Source organism: Podarcis bocagei, assembly GCF_964188305.1.
Source record: "Podarcis bocagei genome assembly, chromosome: 3".
In the NCBI taxonomy this organism is placed as follows: Eukaryota; Metazoa; Chordata; class Lepidosauria; order Squamata; family Lacertidae; genus Podarcis; species Podarcis bocagei.
In genome coordinates, this window is record NC_138127.1 from 105,752,142 (window position 1) to 105,774,898 (window position 22,757).

Sequence of the window (22,757 nt, forward strand, 5' to 3'; positions counted from 1 at the left end):
TTTACCCAAGGGAAAACGAAAAGCTCAGCAACTTTGTCCAGATTTTCACTTTGGGGAATATGTCAACACAAGCGTGTTCTGAAGCCCTTAGCTCATCCTTTTGCCAAGTCAGGCAAAATTGCTCAGCTGGGGGCGAGTGGGAATTCCAACTAAAGCATCAAGGACAGAATGACCAATGGGCTCTTGAAAGAAGAACTGCCCCATTGCAGATTTAGCCTGTGGTTTGCTGGAGTTTCGCCTTCTCTCCCTGCCCCTTCACCTCCCCTTCCTCTGTTTTGTGGCTTTAAACTGTTGCCACCTTGCCTGCCAGTGGGCTGCTGATATGGGAAGCAGGAGTGGGTGGGGTGGGGGTTATGTTTGGGTAGGAACCATACCTCTGTAAGGCAAATACAGACTTTCGTAGCTGGAGACCAACAGCTATCAACAAACAGCTTATGCAACAAACTCACATCTAGGGTCAGATGCGATCGGTGTCCTCACTTGCCATCTCCTGCCAGACAGGAGACTGAGAGAAAAGTGTAGTCACAGCTACACCGTACATTTAAAGCACACAGCTCCCTGGGAACTGTAGTTTGTTAAGGGTGCTGGGAATTGCAGCATTGTTCTAAGGTTCCCAGAATTCATTGGGGAAGCCCTGTGTTTTACATGGCTGTGATCTCTTGTCTGGAAATTCCAGAAAACTGGAGCAGGGAATTCATTCGTTAGAGGGAATCCCTGTGTTATGGAAATTACGGGGGGCGGGGGGGGGCCGGGAACATCTTTAAAGTTAAGTGTTACAAATATTATGCCTGAATGTATCCTTTCAACTTGACAGCTCAGGGAAGTTACCTAGCTTTAAAAATAATATAAAATCAACTCCTTTGCCAGTTTCCTCCATACCAAAGCTATTTTCCCCTTGAAAGGGACTCCAGGAAGTTGCCAGAGGTGACAACTGCTGAGCTGATTGTTGGCCAAGGAAAGCCTAATCCCATCACCAAATTTACCAAGGGGTCCAGACATGCAAAGGAAGTTCTATTGTACTTTGGGTGGTGGGACTTCAGAGGTGTTTGCCTATGCTAATCCTATGCACTGCCATGTCTGCTTATGCTAATCTTGTACCAAGGACTGGTCTGGACATGTTTGCCAAGGTTAAACAAGTGTAACCCCTGTCTACCCCTCCCCTTTTGTGACATGTCAGTGATGTAGCAATGATGCTGTATGAACTGTATTCTGGGATATGGTGGGAAAGTTTTAAAAGTCTTTGTCACCCCATCCTTGGGGTTCAAAATTCCTCTTTGAACCTGTTGCGCAATAAACTTTGGCCTACAGCTATGTGCTCCGGTTGGTGGCTGGACCCCTTCCTTTATTCCGCAGGGACCTGCAGGCTCTGCCCAACGAGCTGGGTGACTGAGCAGCCTTGCACCTAGATTTTTCCGTAACACCCTGGCTAGCAGGGTTTAGCCTCATCACCCTCCCCGCTCCACCAGCACTTTGCCTAAGGTATAATTTACACAATTAATCTGTAAAGTATAATCCAATGGAGGGAGGCCTGCCCGATTTTCGTTCGACAAATTTTCACAAGCAGAACTGTGGTGGGGGTAGCATTCCAGATGCTGGAGAGAGATCTCCAGCAATCAGGAGAACATTGTGACTCCTTGTCGGTTTTCCAGCCACCCACAAGCAGGCAGCTCAACCAAGGCTTCCTCCTCCTCCTCATTGATCTTTCAGTGTGCGGATCTGATGCCCACATCTCCAGGTAAAGGAAGTCCCCTGGGATCCAGGAGACGCCGTTTATTTTGGTTTCTTACAGCACAATTTTTCAGTTCTGGAGCAGTTTCCGATCTGCTCTTCATTTTCTTTGCAAATGTCCGTTTCGCATTTCCCGCCTCGGACGAAGCAGCCCAGGGTGACAAAGTCCGCTATGCCTACAAGTGGAGGGAAGAGGAACATCACTAGGGAGGCAAGAGAGGGGAAGGATCCTGCCCCTTAAGTTTAGCTGTGTAGGAGAAGGGCTTTCAGCCACTGAGGCTTGCACAAAATCGACACACAACTATTAAAGATGTTGGTTGTGTTTGCTTCACTTCATTGCTTTACTTTCTCGCAGAATTTTTACCCTGCTCTGCAGCCAAAAAGTGAAATATATGTGGAGTCAAGAGTGGATCTCATGCTCTTTATTCAGCTCATAGTGGTGAGGAGGAATGGAAGTTCCCCCAGAATGTCTGCTATATATACCATATTTACACAATGGGCCCCACGTGATTGGCTAATTCCGGGATTCTCCTGTAGGCCAATCAGGTTGCGGATTCACTTCCACCTGGAGCTGGATTGGGTGGCTCCTGTGGACCAATCAGATTGCTGCATTCTGAATCCTATTGATCTAGGACCAATCAGATTGCTGCATTCTGAATCCTATTGTTCTAGGACCAATCAAACTGCTGCATTTTGAACCCTATTCAACTCAGTACATAACAAAAAGGCTCCCAGGCTAGCTTACAAAAAACAGTTCCTGCCTGTAGGTTTGCATTCTGAGACATGTCACGCAAGAAAAGGGGTTTGTGGAGGGAGGAGGAGTGTGTCTTCTACGCCAGGAGTGGGGAAATGGGAGATCGCCAGGGGCTTCTGACTCCCAGATTGTTTAATGGCAAAATGATGTTTCCCACCTGCTGAAATGAAAAAAGCTAAGGAGGAGTAGACCACTGGATTAAAAAGACGGTGATCACGCCAAAGATTTAAAGCACACAGCTTCCGCCAAAGAATTCTGGGATCTGTAATCAGCCATGATTCTCCAGAGTCTTTGCGGGAAGCCATGTCCTTTAAGTGCATAGTGTGTGTGTGTGTGTGTGTGTGTGTGTGTGTGTGCGCGCGCAGCCTTCTGTGGGGGAAGACATGTGCTTTAAACGTCTTTTAAACGTATGATTTCGATGTGAGCTGTGAGCTCAGCTCAGATATTCCTCAGCTCAGAATGCGCTCAGAACCTTGGCAATCTGCTACCAAAGAGTGGAGGTCATTGGCATGAGCAGTATAAAAAAGGGACCCCTGATCATTAGGTCCAGTCGCGGATGACTCTGGGGTTGTGGCGCTCATCTCGCTTTATTGGCTGAGGGAGCTGGCGTACAGCTTCCAGGTCATGTGGCCAGCATGACTAAGCCGCTTCTGGTGAACCAGAGCAATGCACGGAAACGCCATTCACCTTCCCGCTAGAGCGGTACCTATTTATCTACTTGCACTTTGACGTGCTTTCGTACTGCTAGGTTGGCAGGAGCAGGGACCGAGCAACTGGAGCTCACCTCGTCGTGGGGATTTGAACCGCTGACCTTCTGATTGGCAAGTCCTAGGCTCTGTGGTTTAACCCACAGCACCACCCACGTCCCTTAGCGCCACTACTCCTTAATATAATTTAGACGTCTTGCATCTTGATTCCAGCGGTGGATCTCATGAGCCCATAGTTAAACTGCACAAGCTAAGAGAACAGTGGCCTATTGTCTTCCTTACCCTATGCTTGGAGCCTGGGCTGGAGTGTCCCAACTAAGCTGAGTTTTAAGGGACATGGCAAGTTTCCCTGCACTGTGTTGTGCAGCCGGCTTTGCTGAGTTCAGTTCCAATAGAGATATACACATATTATTTGCAGATATTATTTGTGTGTGTAGCTGAAGCAATTATTTAAAACACACGCACACACATGTTGTTGTTGTTGTTGTTGTTGTTTAGTCGTTTAGTCGTTTAGTCGTTTAGTTGTGTCCAACTCTTCATGACCCCATGGACCAGAGCACGCCAGGCACTCCTGTCTTCCACTGCCTCCCACAATTTGGTCAGACTCATACTGGTAGCTTCAAGAACACCGTCCAACCATCTCGTCCTCTGTCGTCCCCTTCTCCTTGTGCCCTCCATCTTTCCCAACATCAGGGTCTTTTCCAGGGAGTCTTCTCTTCTCATGAGGTGGCCAAAGTATTGGTGTCTCAGCTTCAGGATCTGTCCTTCCAGTGAGCACTCAGGGCTGATTTCCTTCAGAATGGAGAGGTTTGATCTTCTTGCAGTCCATGGGACTCTCAAGAGTCTCCTCCAGCACCATAATTCAAAAGCATCAATTCTTCGGTGATCTGCTTTCCTTATGGTCCAGCTCTCACTTCCATACATCACTACTGGGAAAACCATAGCTTTAAATATACGGACCTTTGTTGGCAAGGTGATGTCTCTGCAGAGACATCACACACACACAAAGAATAAAATACTGTTATGAGTTGGGGGGGTAAGCTATATGCCTGAGTCCCTTTTAATTCCTGGGTCCAGCATGGTTTCGATTCTTGCAACAGCCAGGCTAGCTTCCTGGTGATGTAATGACCCTCTCAAAGTGTGGGCCATTAAGGTAACAAAGGAAGAGGCTCTGTGCTAGATCCTCAACTTGCTGGAAGTTAGAAAGACAAAGTACAGTGGTACCTCAGGTTACAAACACCTTCGGTTACAAACACTTTGGGTTACAAACTCCGTTAACCCGGAAGTAGTATCTCAGGTTAAGAACTTTGCCCCAGGATGAGAATGGAAATCGCGCACCAGCGGCGCAGCGGCAGCAGGAGGCCCCATTAGTGGTACCTCAGGTTAAGAATGATTTCAGGTTAAGAATGGACCTCCGAAACGAATTAAGTTCGTAACCCAAGGTACCACTGTATAGAGTGATTTGTGGGGGGTTTTAAGGTCCTCATTAAAATTTGCCAGGATCTAAGTAGAAATTTCTCCCAGTGTACACTTTTTGGTATGCAATTTCCTCTAACATACACATGCTTTGCAAAGTGATTTTCACAAATATAATTATTTTTTCCATGTTATTTTTACTGAAGTTTGCATTTATACGCACACACGACCCTGTTGGCTGGGGAACTGCATTGCAAAATCCAGATAATTTCAAAGGATGGCTGTGTTTCAGGCTGCATGTTGCTTGGGAAAGTGCGAAGCCGATAATTTTGCCTTTCTGTGCAAAAACAGGGTTGACTTTCTTCCCTCATCACACAATGATCAGGTTGGTCATTAGTCAGTGGGCATTTTTACCTGAATTGGACAGGAAGACCAAGAACAGTCCAGCAAAGAGAAGGCAAAAAATCTTCATGGCAGTTGGCTGGGATGTAATCTGAAAAAGACAAGAAGCGAAAGAGAAATTCAGAGCACTAAGGTCTGGAGCTGAAAAAGAGCACAATTTGACGATGCTTCTAATTTGACAGGGCTGCTTATTCTGCAGCATTAATAGTGGTAGTAATAATAATAATAATAATTGTGCCTCTGTTGTCAAACGTTTCGGAAGTCAAACGGTCTTCCGGAATGGATTGCGTTCGACAACTGAGGTTCCACCATATGGGAAAGTTTTTATTGTTCAATGTTTTGTTGTGCTTTTATATATGTTGGAAGCCTCCCAGAGCGTCTGGGAGAAACCCAGTCAGATGAGTGGCATAAAAATAATAAAAGAATTAGAATTAGAATTAGAATTAGTAATACTAATACTTTTTAATGTTGCATTTAAATTGCTGTGATCCACCCTGATCTTAGGGGTCGAGGGCAGGCAATAAATTTTTTTTAAAGGCTTTTTATTGAATTTTCTTTAACACAAACAAAACAAAATGAAATAAATACACTAATGTATTTTCTCAACGCTCTATCGAGCACGGACTTCCCTCCCTTCAACAGGTTTTCATATTTACATTTCATTTATCACAGATTCTTAATAACATCCTATTCACATCATAAGATTTATTTTAATCCTTCTACAGCCTTTAAACTTCTGCAATTACTGCGTATATACTCCACAAATTTACTCCACTCATTTCTGAACTTGTGTTTCTTCTTGGTTACGGATTCTGTGGGTCAGTTTTGCTAATTCCACATATTCAACCATTTTGGTCTGCCACTCCACTAATGTTGGTATTACAAGAGAGGGCAGGGGCAATAAATCAAAGTCAACAACAACAGGAGCTGAGGTATGGAAGAAAAGAGAGAAGTGAGGGAAAGTGGTGATGGATGGGCTGGACCAAGCTGCGATACTTGAGCTCAAACCTTATTTCTGTCAGGAACAAGGTCTAAACAGGGGCAGCCCAGGTAATGTACTCCATCGCTGTTCGGCCGCTGGAGAAAAGGTATCTGGAGCCCAAGAACACATAGAGGACTCCATTTTGGCTCCCTAGGCTGAAATATTCTTGGACATGGTGGTTTCCAGGAGGATTTTGAAGGAAGTGGGCCGATTAGAGAAAGAGGGGACATCGCAAAGGTGTTTGGGGGCAGGAAGCCTGGGCCTAAGGGGCAGGAAGGGAGAAGGGGCAGGAAGGGAGAAGGGGCAGATCAAAGGGGCATTTGTACTGGGCAGGGGGCAGCATGAAGAAGAGAAGCAACTCCTTGCCTGTAGGAAAAGTTTCAAGGCTCCTTCCTGGGTGGCCGGCTGCTTCTCAGCAATCATGAGTTCTATTAGGTCATAATAGGGAGGTCAAGGGAGCCAAGTTTCTCCACGGAGCAAGCTGAACTGAGATGCTTTTTCATGGGGGGGGGGGTTTTCATGTGGGGTTTGGGAAATTCCAGTGTGGGCCATTGCTTATTGGTGGACCTAGTGTTACGATATAGAAGCAATGTGGCCGCGAGCTGGTAGCTTGAAAGCAAAACATAATGGGAATGTTGGGACTGTTCCGTGGGAAACAGAGGGACAGTCTATTCACAGTGTGAAGCACCGGAATTAGCTCAGAGTGTAATATGAGCTGTACAGGAAGTACAGGAGGAGTTTGTCTCTCGGCTGCTGGAGCTTGAAGAGAGCAGTCATGATTTTTGTAACGCTGCAAAGACAGAAATAAAGGCATGTAAATACGTTTCTGTCTATCTCTTTCCCCTGCCCGGGGGGGCAGGAAAGAGGGGGGGTGTTCTTCTCACACCGAGAAGGATCGCCTATCGCAACCTAGCCTGTATCCTGCCGGGGAATGCAGACAGGGAGGTCAACCGGAGATCAAGCCGGGTGCCTGGAGAGTGGCCAGTTTCTCCTGATAAAGGCTTGATTCCCAACACCTAGGAACTTAGAAGGGTCTGCTCCCCCCCATAAAACCTATCCCAAAAACATTCAGCTTTTCAATACTTAGTCATATGTATGACTAATTTTGTTCTTATGAGATCCCACGATTCCCCTCCCAGTACTACAATTCCCAGGTTGATTTAACAACGCAGGGAAGTTTACCCAGGGAACTCTGGGAACTGGGCCCAGGGGGGTCTACTAAGAACTCAGCACCCTTCACAAACTACATCTCCCAGGATTCGAGGGGGGGGCATTTTTAAAGTGGTCTTCTTCTTCGGCAATCACTCGTAGCTGAGTAAGATTGTCTTCCCTAAACACGGTTTAACAGTGGGTTCCTAAGTGAGTGCGAAGGCAAATTCTGGAAGCAAACGTCCTTCTACAGTAATTCTTTAAACGTACGATGTTGTTAATGGAGAAATCTGAGGACTCCCTTGGACAAAAAACAAGGACACCAGCCAGGAATACCAGAGCAAAACAGCAGCCAGTAGGCTTGGTCTTTATTGAAGACTGTCGCGATAGGACTCCCAGCTGCCACAAGGTGGAACAAGATGGAAGCCCCGAACTAAAGAGAACCCAAATTTTTATTAGCTGCTAATCCCCATGTTATGGGATGCGGGTGGCGCTGTGGGTTAAACCACAGAGCCTAGGGCTTGCCGATCAGAAGGTTGGCGGTTCGAATCCCCGTGAAGGGGTGAGCTCCCGTTGCTCGGTCCCTGCTCCTGTCAACCTAGCAGTTCGAAAGCACGTCAAAGTGCAAGTGGATAAATAGGTACCGCTCCGGCGGGAAGGTAAACGGCATTTCCGTGTGCTGCTCTGGTTTGCCAGAAGCAGCTTAGTCATGCTGGCCAAATGACCCAGAAGCTGTACACCACCTCCCTCGGCCAATAAAGCGAGATGAGTGCTGCAACCCCAAAGTGATCCATGACTGGACCTAACGGTCGGGGTCCCTTTACCTTAATCCCCATGTTACACCCCCCCCAACCTACATCACTAATACGTCATGGTTACATCATGAAAGGGGAGGTTTGGTGACAGTAATTTGAGCATCCCGGACCCTGCCCCATGGTTCCCCTTGCCCTCCACCAAACACCCATCAAGTGTAACAAAAGAGATATTTACATTTCCCTGTTTCCCAGCCAAATTAATCACACCCTTTTGTCTTCATCTGGGTTTGTTATTTCTGGAATGGCTACCTGTCTGGCACTCAGGTATCAGGATGCCAGGAATTATCACTCAGGCAGAGGGCCTGCTGAGTAGCTGAGCTCACATGTCTATATGAATTTCTGAAGTTTCCCCAGTGAGCCAGTACATAGATACAGTGGTGCCTCGCAAGACGAAAAGAATCCGTTCTGTGATTCTCTTCGTCTAGCGGTTTTTTCGTCTTGCGAAGCAAGCCCATTGACGGATTAGCGGATTAGCGCTATTAGCGGCTTTTAGCGGCTTATCTGCTGATAGGATCAGCTGATAAGCGGCTTAGCGGCTTAGAAAAAGGGGGGGAGGAAAAAAAACCAGCAGGAACTCGCAATACATTGTCGTCTTGCGAAGCAAGCCCATAGGAAATTCGTTTTGCGAAGCACCTCCAAAACGGAAAACTCTTTCGTCTAGCGAGTTTTCCGTCTTGCGAGGCATTCGTCTTGCGGGGCACCACTGTACGTTTATCAGTGAATTGTTACATTTGGTGTTGTGCAGCAGAGGCCCTTTGAATAGATAGGAAGAACATGGGATGAAGTGTTTTGTGGGTACAAATCACAAAAGTCACAAAAGTGATTGCTCTGATTTTGTTAGTGGGGTGCATGTGCATGATATCTGCTGGAGGGGCAACCCCCCCCCCAAAAAAAACCCCATACATAAATTCCTGCAAGAATGTGAACGAGGACCTCACTGGCTGACGTTTCAAATAGACGGTAGAGAGACCTAGAGAGACCTTTGGTCCAGTTAAGCAGGAGATTGTGGTGCATTCTTATCTACTCTCAGCGACGTCACACGGGGAGAAAAGAACGCCTTGTGCCTGTTATCAGGGAGGGCATTGCACTGTGCAACTAACGGCACACAGTATTTGTGGCATCAACCAGAGAGCCTCTCTGGAAGCACCATTCTGCCCACTGAACAGAATTCTGCTATCTTGTAGAATATGCAGAATCAGCAAAATTAACAGACAAATTACATGAAAGGGACAGCAAGGACTTTAAAAGAGAATGAGAACCATTTGCAATATATATGAAGAGGCAATATGAAGAGTTGGACTCATCGGCAGGGTTTGAGTAAACATTCACAAATGTATATAATAATGAAAAAATAGCTAAAATAAAAAAATTCCTTCCAGTAGCACCTTAAAGACCAACTAAGTTAGTTCTTGGTATGAGCTTTCGTGTGCATGCACACTTCTTCAGATTAGTGTGCATGCACACGAAAGCTCATACCAAGAACTAACTTAGTTGGTCTTTAAGGTGCTACTGGAAGGAATTTTTTTATTTTGACTATGGCAGACCAACACGGCTACCTATCTACTACTGAAAAAATAGCTGTAAAGGTATTAGGGATTAATTGGGGAAATAATACGCAGGATGAATAAACTGAAAGTAAAACAAAGTGGAAGTATGGGCAGTGGCGTAGCGTGGGTTGTCAGCACCCGGGGCAAGGCAAGTAATTTGCGCACCCTAACCCTAACCCCCAGATGTTGCGACCGGTGCGGCCGGCCCCCCCTGCACCCCCCACGCTACGCCACTGAGTATGGGGGAAGTCCAGGGGAGGGGAGCAGGAAAAATGGAAAGTTGCTAGAGAGATATTTCATAAAGGATGTATATATTGAAAAACCAATAAAAACTATTTTTTAAAAAAGAATTCTGCTATTGTGATAAGAATTTTAAGGTCTTAGATATATAATAAATGTACCAACCAAGCACGAACATATATCAGCACAGGAAGACTGACATGAAACCATTTTTGATTCCCAAACTGACCAAATGTTTTCTCTGCAAGGTCAAAGGAAAATGGAAAAGCCAACCCATTGTCTTTTCCTTCACAAATTCTGTCTTAAGGGTATGTCTGTGTTTGAATAGGGTGAGCCTGTGACCTGGCTCAGGAACTAAGTATTTATCATTACAAAAGACTGGCCAGGCTCCCCAGGGTATCCAATCAAGTGAGCATTAACAGGTAACCTGCCAGACGAGATAAAAAACGCACACAGATTTCTGCTGTAGACCGCCTCTTCTGTGATGTATGTATGATGTATGGAGGGGTACTCTGGAGCTCCAGGGAAGGGAATTTAAAATGTCTATATAAGGGCAGGCACACCTTTGTTCTGGGTTCCTCCTCTGTCCTCCTGCATATGAGGGGAGCACCCTGTTGCAACAGATCAATAAAGATCAGGCTTACTAGCTGCTTTGCTTCTCAGTATTCTCCAGTTGGCCTCTGTTATTTTCTCCTACCAATAGGGTACCTACGTAAGGACTCTATATGGGCTCTTGAATACCCCATAAGGGGAAAAGGGCAGATTTTGTTTACAACACTATATTGTGGTTATAATTTGTTTGTATCATTTCACCTGCACTCCTGGTCCCCTCACCTCTTCTTTTTTCTTAAAGGTGGAATTTCCTGATCCACTTTTTTTTTTTTAAAGTATCGTTGCCAATGTTCATGTTGCATCATTGCTCACCTGCAGAATCCCGACAGAATTCCGCTTGAGGGAACAACTTGGCCAGAAGAAGAGGAAAGTCTTGCATCAAAAGGATGGACCTGCTCCAGGTTGCTCCCTTGGTCTCCAGCCAGCCTCGTAGGCCGTTATCTAATGGTGATATCGAATCCCAAAAGGTTACATTTGTGCCAGCCTCAGTTGGGTTGGGCTACCGCATTGGCCTGCTTCCTGGCCCACCCTTGGGAATGTTTCCCAAGCCTGCTAACCCTCTGTAAACACAGAGATTGTTCGCCTCACTCGCTTCCTGAGCCAGGAAAGCTTCGCTGCACGAGACTCCTCTCCTCCGAAGCCTCCGCTCACGGACCCAAAGGCGTCATGAGGATGCTTTACTTGCTGTGTGTCCTTCTCCTCTTCCTCTGCCAGTCTGCTGCAGGTGAGAAACTGAGGCACAGAGGAGGCAACAGGGCAAAACAGATCAGAAGCGCTGCTCAGCTGCTTTTGACTTCCAGGGACAAAAGAGCCACAAGGAAGGGCTGTGGATCAGGGGTGGAGCATCGACTCTGCATGGAGAAAGCCCAGGTTCAATTTCCAATGGCATTTCCAGGTAGGACTAGGAGAGACACCTGTCTGAATACCTGGACAGCCACTGCCGTCAGTGTAGACAGGACTGAGCTAGGTAGGGGTGCAGCTGAGGCCACCTTCTGCCATCCCATCACCTCACCATCTTTTCATACAGCCCTTGGAACCCCCCCCCCTTTTTTTTTTTTTTACTGCACATGCAGAACCCTCCTTGCACCTTATCTGGAGTTGTTTTTCACTTTATAAGTTAGGTTCCTCCTAAACTGGTTCTTGCCAGTACGTAAAGGTGCCCCTGACCATTAGGTCCAATCACGGACGACTTTGGGGTTGCAGTGCTCATCTCGCTCTATAGGCCGAGGGAGCTGGCATTGGTCCACAGACAGGTCATGTGGCCAGCATGACTAAGCCACTTCTGGCGAACCAGAGCAGCGCACGGAAACGCTGTTTACCTTCCCATCAGAGCGGTACCTATTTATCTATTTGCACTTGACGTGCTTTCAAATTGCTAGGTTGGCAGGAGCAGGGAACAAGCAATTGGAGCTCACCCCGTCGCGGGGATTCGAACCGCTGACCTTCTGATCGGCAAGCCCTAGGCTCTGTGGTTTAGACCACAGCGCCACCCGCATCCCCAGGTAAAGGTAAAGTAAAGGTAAAGGACCCCTGGACGGTTAAGTCCAGTCAAAGGTGACCTCGCTTTCAGGCCAAGGGAGCTGGTGTTTGTCCAGAGACAGCTTTCTGGGTCATGTGGCCAGTAGGACTAAACCGCTTCTGGCGCAACGGGACACCGTGATGGAAGCCAGAGCGCACAGAAACACCATTTACCTTCCCGCCACAGTGGTGCCTATTTATGTATTTGCACTGGTGTGCTTTCGAACTGCTAGGTTGGCAGGAGCTGGGACAGAGCAACAGGAGCTCAGCCCGTTGCGGGGATTCGAACCGCCAACATTCCAATTGGCAAGCCCAAGAGGCTCAGTGGTTTAGATCACTGGTTCTTGCCCGTACCGCGGTCAGGCTGAACTCTTATGTAGTGACGCTGGTCTCGCTGTAAGTGGGTTTTTGCAGAGTTTCTGCCTTGTTGGGTCTCCGTTTTACTCCAACCTGTGGTTCTCTGAACAGCACCAGGGGATCTCTACGACAGCCTGCAGTGCCACTACAACCATGGACATTGCCGGAGACTTTGCTTCCACAACGAAAGGCCCATCGGCACCTGCACCAATGGGCGCCAGCGTTGCTGCAGATGATGGCCCAGAAGGATCCGGAAGCCGCAGGAAATTAGAGGACGCCCACCTGAGAAGCAGCAAGAGAACTCTGCGTAACGGCACACAAAGTGGACTTTCATCTGGAAATAATAATAAGTGGTTTTGTTGTCATTAAATAAACTGTGCATGGAAGAAAACCAGACCTTCAATGTGTTTTACTCTTCCCAAATCCAAATATGCTTCCTTGCAAAGTTTTGTTTATATTCACCATAGAAAGAGCCAGTGTGGTGTAGTGGTTAGAGCATTAAGCTAGGAGCTGGAAGAGCAGGGTTCGAATCCTCAGCCAGCCAGGAAGTGCATTGGGTGACCTTGGGACAATCACACTCTCTCAGCCTGACCTACCTCACAGGGTCGTTGTGAAGATAAAATGCAGAGGGGAAGAACCAGGTATGTTACCTTGAACGCCTTGGAGGAAATGTGGGAGGTAAGTGTGATAATAAATAAAAGAAACATGATTTAGCAGTCCTTAGTATATCCCTCTAATGAGGGATATACTGAGAAGATAACAACAACAACAACAATAATAATAATTTATTATTTGTACCCTGCTCATCTGGCTGGGTTTCCCCAGCCACTCTAGGTGGCTTCCAACAAAGATTAAAGATACATTAAAATGTCACACATTAAAAACTTCCCTGAACAGGGCTGCCTTCAGATGTCTTCTAAATGTCAGGTAGTTGTTTATCTCTTCGACGTCTGCTGGAAGGGCGTTCCACAGGGCAAGCGCCACCACCGAGAAGGACCTCCACCTGGTTCCCTGTAGCTTTGCTTCTGGCAGTGAGGGAACCGCAGAAAGCCCTCAGATCTGGACCTCAGTGTCCGGGCTGAACAATGGGGGTGGAGACGCTCCTTCAGGTATACAGGACCGAGGCCGTTTAGGGCTTTAAAGGTCAGCACCAACACTTTGAATTGTGCTCAGAAACGTACTGGGAGCCAATGTAGGTCTTTCAAGACCGGTGTTATGTGGTCTTGGCGGCCACTCCCAGTCACCAGTCTAGCTGCCGCATTCTGGATTAGTTGTAGTTTCCAGGTCGCCTTCAAAGGTAGCCCCACGTAGAGCGCACTGCAGTAGTCCAAGCGGGACTACTTGGACTTGTCAACCTGGAAACATAACCCTTCTAGGAAAAGGAGAACTCTGACCCTCAACTTCTGTTGCTTTGAGGATTATCTTCAGGATAGGCTAAGGAATAAACCCTACACAGATCCAGAGTTGAGTCCCTAAGACAGTTGGATGGCGCCTTCTATGCCTCCTTCCTGCAACTCCTGCAACCAAGCTGGTACCAAATGTCTTGCTCTGTTTTCCTTTGGACCACATCAGTGAGACGGGGGGCGGTCTTGTCGTCTGGCCAGCCCAGGGGCCTCCAGACACACTGCCCAGGCTTGCATCCCAGGGAGGTCACTTTGATGCTGCTAACACAGTGGTTTGGCTTCACCTCCAGAGGTACACTCATTGCCTCTGGACACACAAGCCAACAAGAAGTCTCTCCCCATGTTGTTCTTTAGTTCTTTAGTCGTGTCCAACTCTTCGTGACCCCCCGGACCAGAGCACGCCAGGCACTTCTGTCTTCCACTGCCTACCACAGTTTAGTCAAACTCATGCTGGTAGCTTCAAGAACACTATCCAACCATCTCGTCCTCTGTATTCCCCTTCTTTGTGCCCTCCATCTTTCCCAGCATCAGGGTCTTTTCCAGGGAGTCTTCTCTTCTCATGAGGTGGCCAAAGTCTTGGAGCCTCAGCTTCAGGATCTGTCCTTCCAGTGAGCACTCAGGGCTGTATTTCCTTCAGAATAGAGAGGTTTGATTTTCTTGCAGTCCATGGGACTCTCAAGAGTCTCCTCCAGCACCAGAATTCAAAAGCATCAATTCTTCGGCGATCAGCCTTCTTGATGGTCCAGCTCTCACTTCCATACATCTCTACATCTTCCATACATCTCTCCCCATAGCATCTGGCAAACCAGTATTTGAGGTCCTGGCGCCCTCTGGGTTTGGGGGGGCTACAGCTCCCATCCAATCGCATTAGCAGAACCCAACTTTTCCCACCTGGCTGGGCCTGATGGGGATCTCTGTCCCAAAACTGTTCTCCCCACCCCCCCGCCCGCTTTAAAGATCAGGGGTTGTGAACGTGTGGCCCTACCAATTGTGTTGGACTCCAAATTATCAGAAGCCCCAACAAGCTGGCCCAATGGTCACTAATTGCATCTGAATACCTGTTGCTGGAAACCACAGGAAGGGAAAGTGGTCTTGTGTTCGAATCCTGAATGCATGCTACCCACAAGCAACTGGCTGGCCACGGTGAGAACAGGATGCTGGACTAAGATGGGTCATTGGCCTGATCCAGCAGGCTCTTCTTATGCGTGGTGGGAGATCTGGAGAGCAGCTGATTCTGCATCCCGGATATACATCAAATATGATACAGTTTTGTGCCAGCAGATGGCAGTGTGCAACCAGTTTACTTTACTCAGCTGATTCCAAGGGACTAGGTTTCTGCAGAGGCCAGTTCTCTACAGTGGTACCTCGGGTTACAGATGCTTCAGGTTACAGATGCTTCAGGTTGCAGACTCCACTAACCCAGAAATAGTACCTCGGGTTTAGAACTTTGCTTCAGGATGAGAACTGAAATTGTGCTCCGGTGGCGTGGCAGCAGTGGGAGGCCCCATTAGCTAAAGTGGTGCTTCAGGTTAAGAACAGTTTCAGGTTAAGAACGGACCTCCAGAATGAATTAAGTTCGTAACCCGAGGTACCACTGTATTTGGAGAGCAAGTCTGGTTTAAAGCAGTAGGCGGCCTTGAAATTACCAGGTCTTGTGTACTGAGTTGAATCCTAGCTCAATAGGATCCAGAATCCAGCAGTCTGATTGGTCCTCAGGAGCCACCCAATCCAGCTCCAGATGGAAGTGAATCAGCAACTGATTGGCCTGCAGGAGCAGCCAATCAGGCTTCTGGAGGAGGCGAATCCGCAACCTGATTGGCCTACAGGAGCAGCCTGGAATTAGCCAATCACGCGGGGCCCATTGTGTAAATAACATATATATAGCTAGACTTTTGGGGGGGAAGTTTCATTCATTGCTACTACGAGCTGAATAAAGAGCATGAAATTAACATTTGACTCTGAGTATATTTCAAACACACAGCAGCCTGATGTGGCCACACTCTTCCCATCCCTCTGATGAGATGTCTTGGGTTTCCAGACATTAGGAAGAATTTTCTGGCGGTAAGAGCTGTTCAACAGTGGAACAGGCACCCACAGAAGGTGGTGGACTCGCCTTCATTGTGGGTTTTTTAACAGAGGTTGGATGGGCACCCGTCAGGGATTCCTCTGCTATGATCCCTGCATTGCAGGGGGTTGGACTAGATGACCCTGGGGCCCAACACTACAATCCTACAATTCTATTGTTCTGTTTGAATTATAGCTGCCCTTCCTAAACATGCATCTATACATATAAACAGGCCGGTGCTCCTTTCATGCAAACCACTATCCTTTTTTGCATAAAAGATCTGGTGCTTGGCGCTGGTAGGGAGGAGATATTTTGGGATGGGGAATGGAGCAGGAGGTCAGAGTTCAACCCTTCAGATGGCCGTGAGCATGACATTATTATTATTATTATTATTATTATTATTATTATTATTATTATTATTAATACCCTGCCCATCTGGCTGGGTTTTCCCAGCCACTGTGGGCGGCTCCCAACAGACTATTAAAAACACGATCGAATTAAGAACACAATAAAACATCAAACATTAAAAACTTCCCTGTGGGGGTGTGAGCAAATAATAGATTTCTGCTTTGTAGCAGGTTGGACTAGATGACCCCTGGGTCCCTTCCAACAATTATATGCTATATAAGACCATAGGTCCACCTAGCTCAGTACGGTCTACACCAACTTGGCAGGCGATCTCCCAGCCAAGGTTGTGGTGTAGCGGTTAGAGTCTCAGACTAGGACCTGGGAGACACGGGTTCGAATGTTCTCTCCGCCATGAAGCTCACTGGGTGACCTTGAACAAGTCACAAACTCTCAGGACAACCTACCTCACAGGGTTCTTGTGAATATACTACAGAGGGTGGCGAGGACCACATATACCACTTTGGGTTTGACAAGCTGCCTGTTTGATACACTCACACAGGGTTCTTGTGAATATACTACAGAGGGTGACAAGGACCACATATACCACTTTGGGTTTGACAAGCTGCCTGTTTGATACACTCACACAGCCAGCTTTCCCGACAAGCCGGCCTTGAAATCGCCCCATGGTTGTCTTGGCTAACGTTCAGCTCGAAACCTCATCCGAGAGGCCCAGCGTTTCCCTCGCACAGATGACGCCATGGCCTTCTCTTTGCATTGGCCAACAGTTTCCCCTCAGGAGATCAGCGGGGAAATGGAGGGAAGGCGAGAGAACCGGGCGATGGAGCCAGCCGCCATTATGACACACTCTCTCATCTCCCCAAGGCCATCAGCCAGAGAGATAAGCTTCCCTCAAACCTGTAGAAACTGCTGGGGTTGCAAAGCCAGCAGTTTGTGAAGCTATTCCACCTTTGTGAAGTCTGGACCGGTGATGTTCTGCAGGACCGGGCGTCTTTGCCAAAGTAACCAAACCTCTGGCTTGCTTCTTCCCACTTTGCTGTTCTAATTTTCCTGCAGGGTTTGCACCTCTGAGCGTGTGCCGACTTTTGAGGTGGAGAGAGAGAGAGAGAGAGAGAGAGAGAGAGAGAGAGAGAGAGAGATGGATGACGTTGTGTGTGGTTTTGGCGGATGAAAAGTTGCTGCGCGAGACTGGGGGGAGGGGCGAGACGCAGCCTGGCGCCACGAAGCACATGCAAGCGTTACTCTCACGCAGACCCTCTGAGGCCTTATCATGGCAGCCTGACATCTTCAGATTGGCCATGCGATGGAGGATGGAAGCAGGGGTGTGGAAAGTCAGCCAGAGAATGGAGAAGAGGGAGGGAGAGAGAGGGAGAGAGTTCAAGAAAGCCAGGCATCTGTGAACGTGCAGCATGGCTAACAGAGGAAAATTTGAGGCTCGTTTCTGGCCTGAAACAGAAACAGGGCAAATTTTCCGGGGAGATTAAGCGGCACCTGCAAAACAAACCAAGGAAATTCGGCCGCGAAATGCAGCATGGAGCGTGGCCTTGGTTTTTGGAGATGAATCCCAAAGCTGCCTTGAATCCTTCCTTGCATCCTTCCAATGCTTCTTCCTTGAAATATACTCGGAGTCGAGAGTGGATTTCATGCTCTTTATTCAGTTCATAGTAGTGAGGGGTGGAAGTTCCCCCGAAATGTCTGCTTTATATACATTATTTACACAATGGGCCCTACGTGATTGGCTAATTCTGCGATTCTCCTATAGTCCAATCAGGTTGCGGATTCACTTCCACCTGGAGTTGGATTGGGTGGCTCCTGCGGACCAATCAGACTGCTGCATTCTGGAGTCTATTGTACTAGGACCAATCAGACTGCTGCATTCTGGATCCTATTGTTCTAGGACCAATCAGACTGCTGCAATTTGGATCCTATTCAACTCAGTACATAACACTCCTGCTGCTGCCCACACAGCGCATAGATAAGCTCTCCTCCATAATAGGCAGCCTGGACGGTTTTGAAAGAGGACTGGGCAGATTCATGGAAGGCAAGGCGATCAACGGCTGCTATGCTCTGCCTCCACAGACAGAGGCAGTAATGCACCCAAATTCCAATTGCTGGAAAGGCCAGGAGTGGAGAGAGGGCTCTTATGTTTGAATCCTGCTTACCGGTTTCCCACCGAGATACTGTACAGTGGTACCTTGGTTTACAACCTGAAATATAATCGGAGTCCTATTGCTAATCCATTGTGCTACGCACGAGTGGGTTTGGATCCCACCTTCGTCGCCAGTGAAATATACTCGGAGTCCTGTAGTGATTTCATGCTCTTTATTGCAGCTTGTAAAACGGTGATTGAATTGCCCCCCAAGCCTCAGGCTTTTATATACATTATTTACACAATGAGTCCCGTATGATTGGCTGATTAACTTCCTCCTGGTGCCTGATTGGTCTTTTCCTGCAAGCCAATCAGTAGTTGCAATCTAGGATCCTACTTGCCTATTGTTCTAGGATCCAAGTTTAGCACATAACACAACCATAATCCGTTCCGGAGGTCCGGTTTGTAAACCAAAACAGGTTGTAACCCAAGGCGTGCTTCTGCCAATGGGGCCTCCAAAAAAAAAAAAATTACAAATTGGTTGTTATCCCCCCCCCAAAAAAAGGGCTGTAATAAAAAAAAAACTTCCAGGTTTGACGTGGTTGTAATCCAAAACGGTTGTAATCTAAAGCAGTTGCAAACCAAGGTACCACTGTAATTGGGTAGCCACAGTAAGAACAGGATGTCAGGCTAGAGGGGCCATTAACTTCCTCTTATGTTCACAAAGTTATCAGACTGTGGCTTGGAGAGAAGTCCCCTCCTGGGGCTGGCAGAAATTCAGCTCTGTTAATAAATTATTATTATTATTATTATTATTATTATTATTATTATTATTATTATACCCCACCCATCTGTTGGGTGTCTCCCAACAGAATATTAAAACAGAATAAAACATCAAACATTAAAAACTTCCCTAAACAGGGCTGCCTTCAGATGTCTCCTAAAAGTCAGATAGTTGTTTATTTCCTTGACATCTGATGGGAGGGCGTTCCACAAGGCGGGCACCACCACCAAGAAGGCCCTCTGTCTGGTTCCCTGTAACCTCGCTTCTCGTAGGGAGTGAACCGCCAGAAGGCCCTCGGACCTGAACCTCAGGGTCCGGGCTGAGCGATGGGAGTGGAGTTGCTCCTTCAGGTACACTGGGCCGAGGCTGTTTAGGGCTTTCAAGATCAGCACCAACACTTTGAATTGTGCTCGGAAAAGTGCCTTTTAACTCATTTGAAGGCATGCCTGCCCAAGTTGCAGACAAAACGTCTCGATGGCCTGTACACGAGAATTGCCTGGCGGATTGTGCCTTGAGACAACTGCTGTCAATGACACACATGCTCTCTCGGATGTTAGATGTTTTAACAGCCCGCTTTGAGGAGACAGCATCCTTCTCTTTTCTTACTCATTTTTGCACTCTGGCCCCTTCCTTGCTGCTGATCTCCATCTCTCGGGGCTGATAGGAAAATTGTCTGGACTCCTTCTCATTGTCTGCCTGTCCTTATCAGGGACTTTGCATGTGGGAAATGAGATCATTTGAGACAACATTTTCCCACCCCATGGGCTATTTGAAGGGGGATTGGTGGCCTGGACGTATGCCCTGCTCCTTTGCCATGTCCTGCCCCGAAGATTTCGTATAGTTAAAGCCATGGTTTTCCCAGTAGTGATTTATGGAAGTGAGAGCTGGACCATAAAGAAGGCTGATCGCCGAAGAATTGATGCTTTTGAATTCTGGTGCTGGAGGAGACTCTTGAGAGTCCCATGGACTGCAAGAAGATCAAACCTCTCCATTCTGAAGGAAATCAGCCCTGAGTGCTCACTGGAAGGACAGATCCTGAAGCTGAGGCTCCAAGACTTTGGCCACCTCATGAGAAGAGAAGACTTCCTGGAAAAGACCTTGATGTTGGGAAAGCTGGAGGGCACAAGGAGAAGGGGACGACAGAGGACGAGATGGTTGGATAGTGTTCTCGAAGCTACCAGCATGAGTTTGACTAAACTGTGGTAGGCAGTGGAAGACAGAAGTGCCTGGCGTGCTCTGGTCCATGGGGTCATGAAGAGTTGGACACGACTAAACGACTAAACAACACAACACGTTGGACTTTGTCATACACAGACATGTGCTTTTCTCAATGAGCGTATGGCATAGGCACCCTGGCACATGGCAAGAGGCGATGGCAGGGGCACATGGCAAGTTAACAGGAGCGCTCCCTGAAATGCCAATTCCCTTCCCAATACCTTTAGACGTCCATGTGGAATTGAGCGCTTTGTTCCTGCAGAGGAGTGAAATAAAAAAATTAAGGCCTTATATATATAATAAATGTTCATAAATGTACCAAGCAAACACGTACATAAATATATAAACTACATGTCTGAAGCAGCACAGGAAAACAGCCATGAAGCCATTTTGGCCCCCAAATTGGCCAAATATTTTCTCTGCAAAGTCAGAGGAAGATGGAAAAGCCTCCCCCATTGTCTTTTCCTTCACAAATCCTGTCTTAATGATATGTCTGTGTATGAATAGGGTGAGCCTGTGACCTGGCTCAGGAACTAAGTATTTATCATTACAAAAGACTGGCCAGACTCCCCAGGGTATCCAATCAAGTAAGCATTAACAGGTAACCTGCCAGACAGGAGGTAAACAACGCACTCAGATTTCTGTTGTAGACCGCCTCTTCTGTGATGTATGTATGATGTTTCTGGGGGTGGTCTTGGACTCCAGGGCAGGCAGTTTAAAATGTCTATATAAGGATAGGCACACCTTTGTTCTTGTTCTGGGTCTTCCTCCTCTCCTGTGTGAGAGGGGAGCTCCCTGTTGCAACAGTTCAATAAATATCAGGCTTACGAGCTGCTTTGCTTCTCAATATTCTCTGGTTGGCCTCTGTTATTTTCTCCGAGCGATGGAGAACCTACAAAGGACTCTATAAGGGCTCTTGTGTCCCCCATAAGGGAATAAGGGCAGATTTTCATTTATTACAGGAGGATTTTAAACATGGCAGAAAGCCCTGCTTTCCCAACACTTTTCCGTAATCCCACGTGAATGGTATTGTTATAAGGGGAAAAACCTGCTCCTTTTCCATTATGGGGTATTCTAGAGCCCATATAAAGTCCTTAAGTGGGTTCCCTATTGGTAGGATAAATAACAAAGGCCAACCAGAGTATATTGAGAAGCAAAGAGGCTAGTAAGCCTGATCTTTATTCAAGAAACTGTGACAGCAGGGTCTCCACTCACCATACACAGGAGGGAGGAATGTTCTTTAAATGTATGGGCCGCACGCAGCCACAGAGCAGGATAAATCCCCAGCAGATGTCAACATGAGAAAGAATGAGATTTCAAGCATCGCAGCCTCCATGAGGCAGATCCTCATCTTCCCCAGGAGGGCGAATCACTCTCTCCCTGACACAATACAAATGAACTGTTTCTGAGGCTCCTCAGTCACAGCCAGATAAGACCTTTTTAGAAGAGGAGAAGGGGCTGCGTAGGTCTTTGACCAGGCTCCGTAAGGATGCGGCCGAGATACTCTAGCAGAGAGGCATTAATCAACCCCTCCATTAATCTCACAGCTGAGGGCCTCACCCTGCCATCTTTTCCCTGTCGGACGGCAACCCCGTGTCAGCTGCTAAGAATAACCCATTTTTGCCTTCCAAAAAAGGAGAAGGGGAGTGGGAAACCCCAAAGGAGTGTTTCAAACTCCCACACTCTTACAGAAAAAGTGATATCTCTGTGTCTGCTTTGGCGGCCAACGTAACATTTGAATGAAGTGCTTCTTGTGCAATGAAGGATAGGAGTACATGCATCTTCTTCATGCTGTCTACGGCCACCTCCAAGAAGTGTTGGCTCAAGAGAGAGGCCTATTTGTAACTGTCCTCCTCACAGGGAGATAAATCTATTAACATTCCGGCACGCGGGAGCATCTCGGCTCTCTCCCTACCTCCCCAAGCCCGGATATCACCCTGCTTTCCAGAGGGTGAGGTTATTTATTTTGCTGTCGTTGCCTTGCAAATTTATCCCACATGGCCAAGCGAAGCCGTTCAGGCTCCCTCTGAAGGATGTTTAATGCGTGATATACCGTATTTTTCGCTCTATAGGACGCACCCGACCATAGGACACACCTTGTTTTAGAGGGGAGAACAAGGGGGGGGGGAAATCTCCCCCTCTCTGATCAGCACCCCTTCAGCTAAGCGGCAGGAGAAACGGAGCCCCTTCCATTTCTCCTCCCGCTTGGCTGAAGGGGCGCTGCGTAGCTCTCCCTCTCTGCTGAAGCCAGGAGAGTCTTGCTCTCCCAGCTTCAGCAAAAGGAACCCGAAGCCTGCGGAGCGCAGCACGAGTTCCCGCTGCGCCCCAAAGGCTTCAGGCGGCTATCCCTGAAGCCTGGAGAGCGAGAGGGGTTGGTGCGCACCAACCCCTCTTGCTCTCCAGGCTTCAGCGAAAGCAACGCGTAGCCTCCGGAGCGCAGATGGAGCGCTCCCTCTGCGCTTTGGAAGCTTTGTGTTGCTATCGCTGAAGCCAAGGAGCCTGCATTCGCTCCATAGGACGCACACACATTTCCCCTTAATTTTTGGAGGGGGAAAAGTGCGTCCTATAGAGCGAAAAATACGGTACATCATTCCTCACGCTCGCCAAA

General features: G+C 47.7%; 1 protein-coding gene across 5 annotated transcripts; it reads right to left on the reverse strand.

Annotated features, from left to right (window-relative positions):
- Positions 1-1,736: 1,736 nt before the first annotated feature.
- On the reverse strand, positions 1,737-20,492 carry LOC308584148 (beta-defensin 103A-like). 5 transcript variants are annotated; one of them, XR_014006549.1, is made up of 3 exons: positions 20,469-20,492; positions 5,020-5,098; positions 1,737-1,904 (listed from the first exon to the last, which is right to left on the reverse strand). XR_014006549.1 is itself a non-coding variant. In XM_081188898.1 (3 exons), exons 1-3 carry the CDS (start codon positions 6,410-6,412, stop codon positions 1,771-1,773), a joined length of 270 nt encoding a protein of 89 aa, XP_081045024.1. In that variant the 5' UTR covers positions 6,413-6,480; the 3' UTR covers positions 1,737-1,770. The 5 variants fall into 5 exon arrangements, 1 of the variants encoding a protein (XP_081045024.1); XR_014006550.1 differs by lacking the exon at positions 20,469-20,492 and adding an exon at positions 10,665-10,688; XR_014006551.1 differs by lacking the exon at positions 20,469-20,492 and adding an exon at positions 6,016-6,273.
- Positions 20,493-22,757: the final 2,265 nt, after the last annotated feature.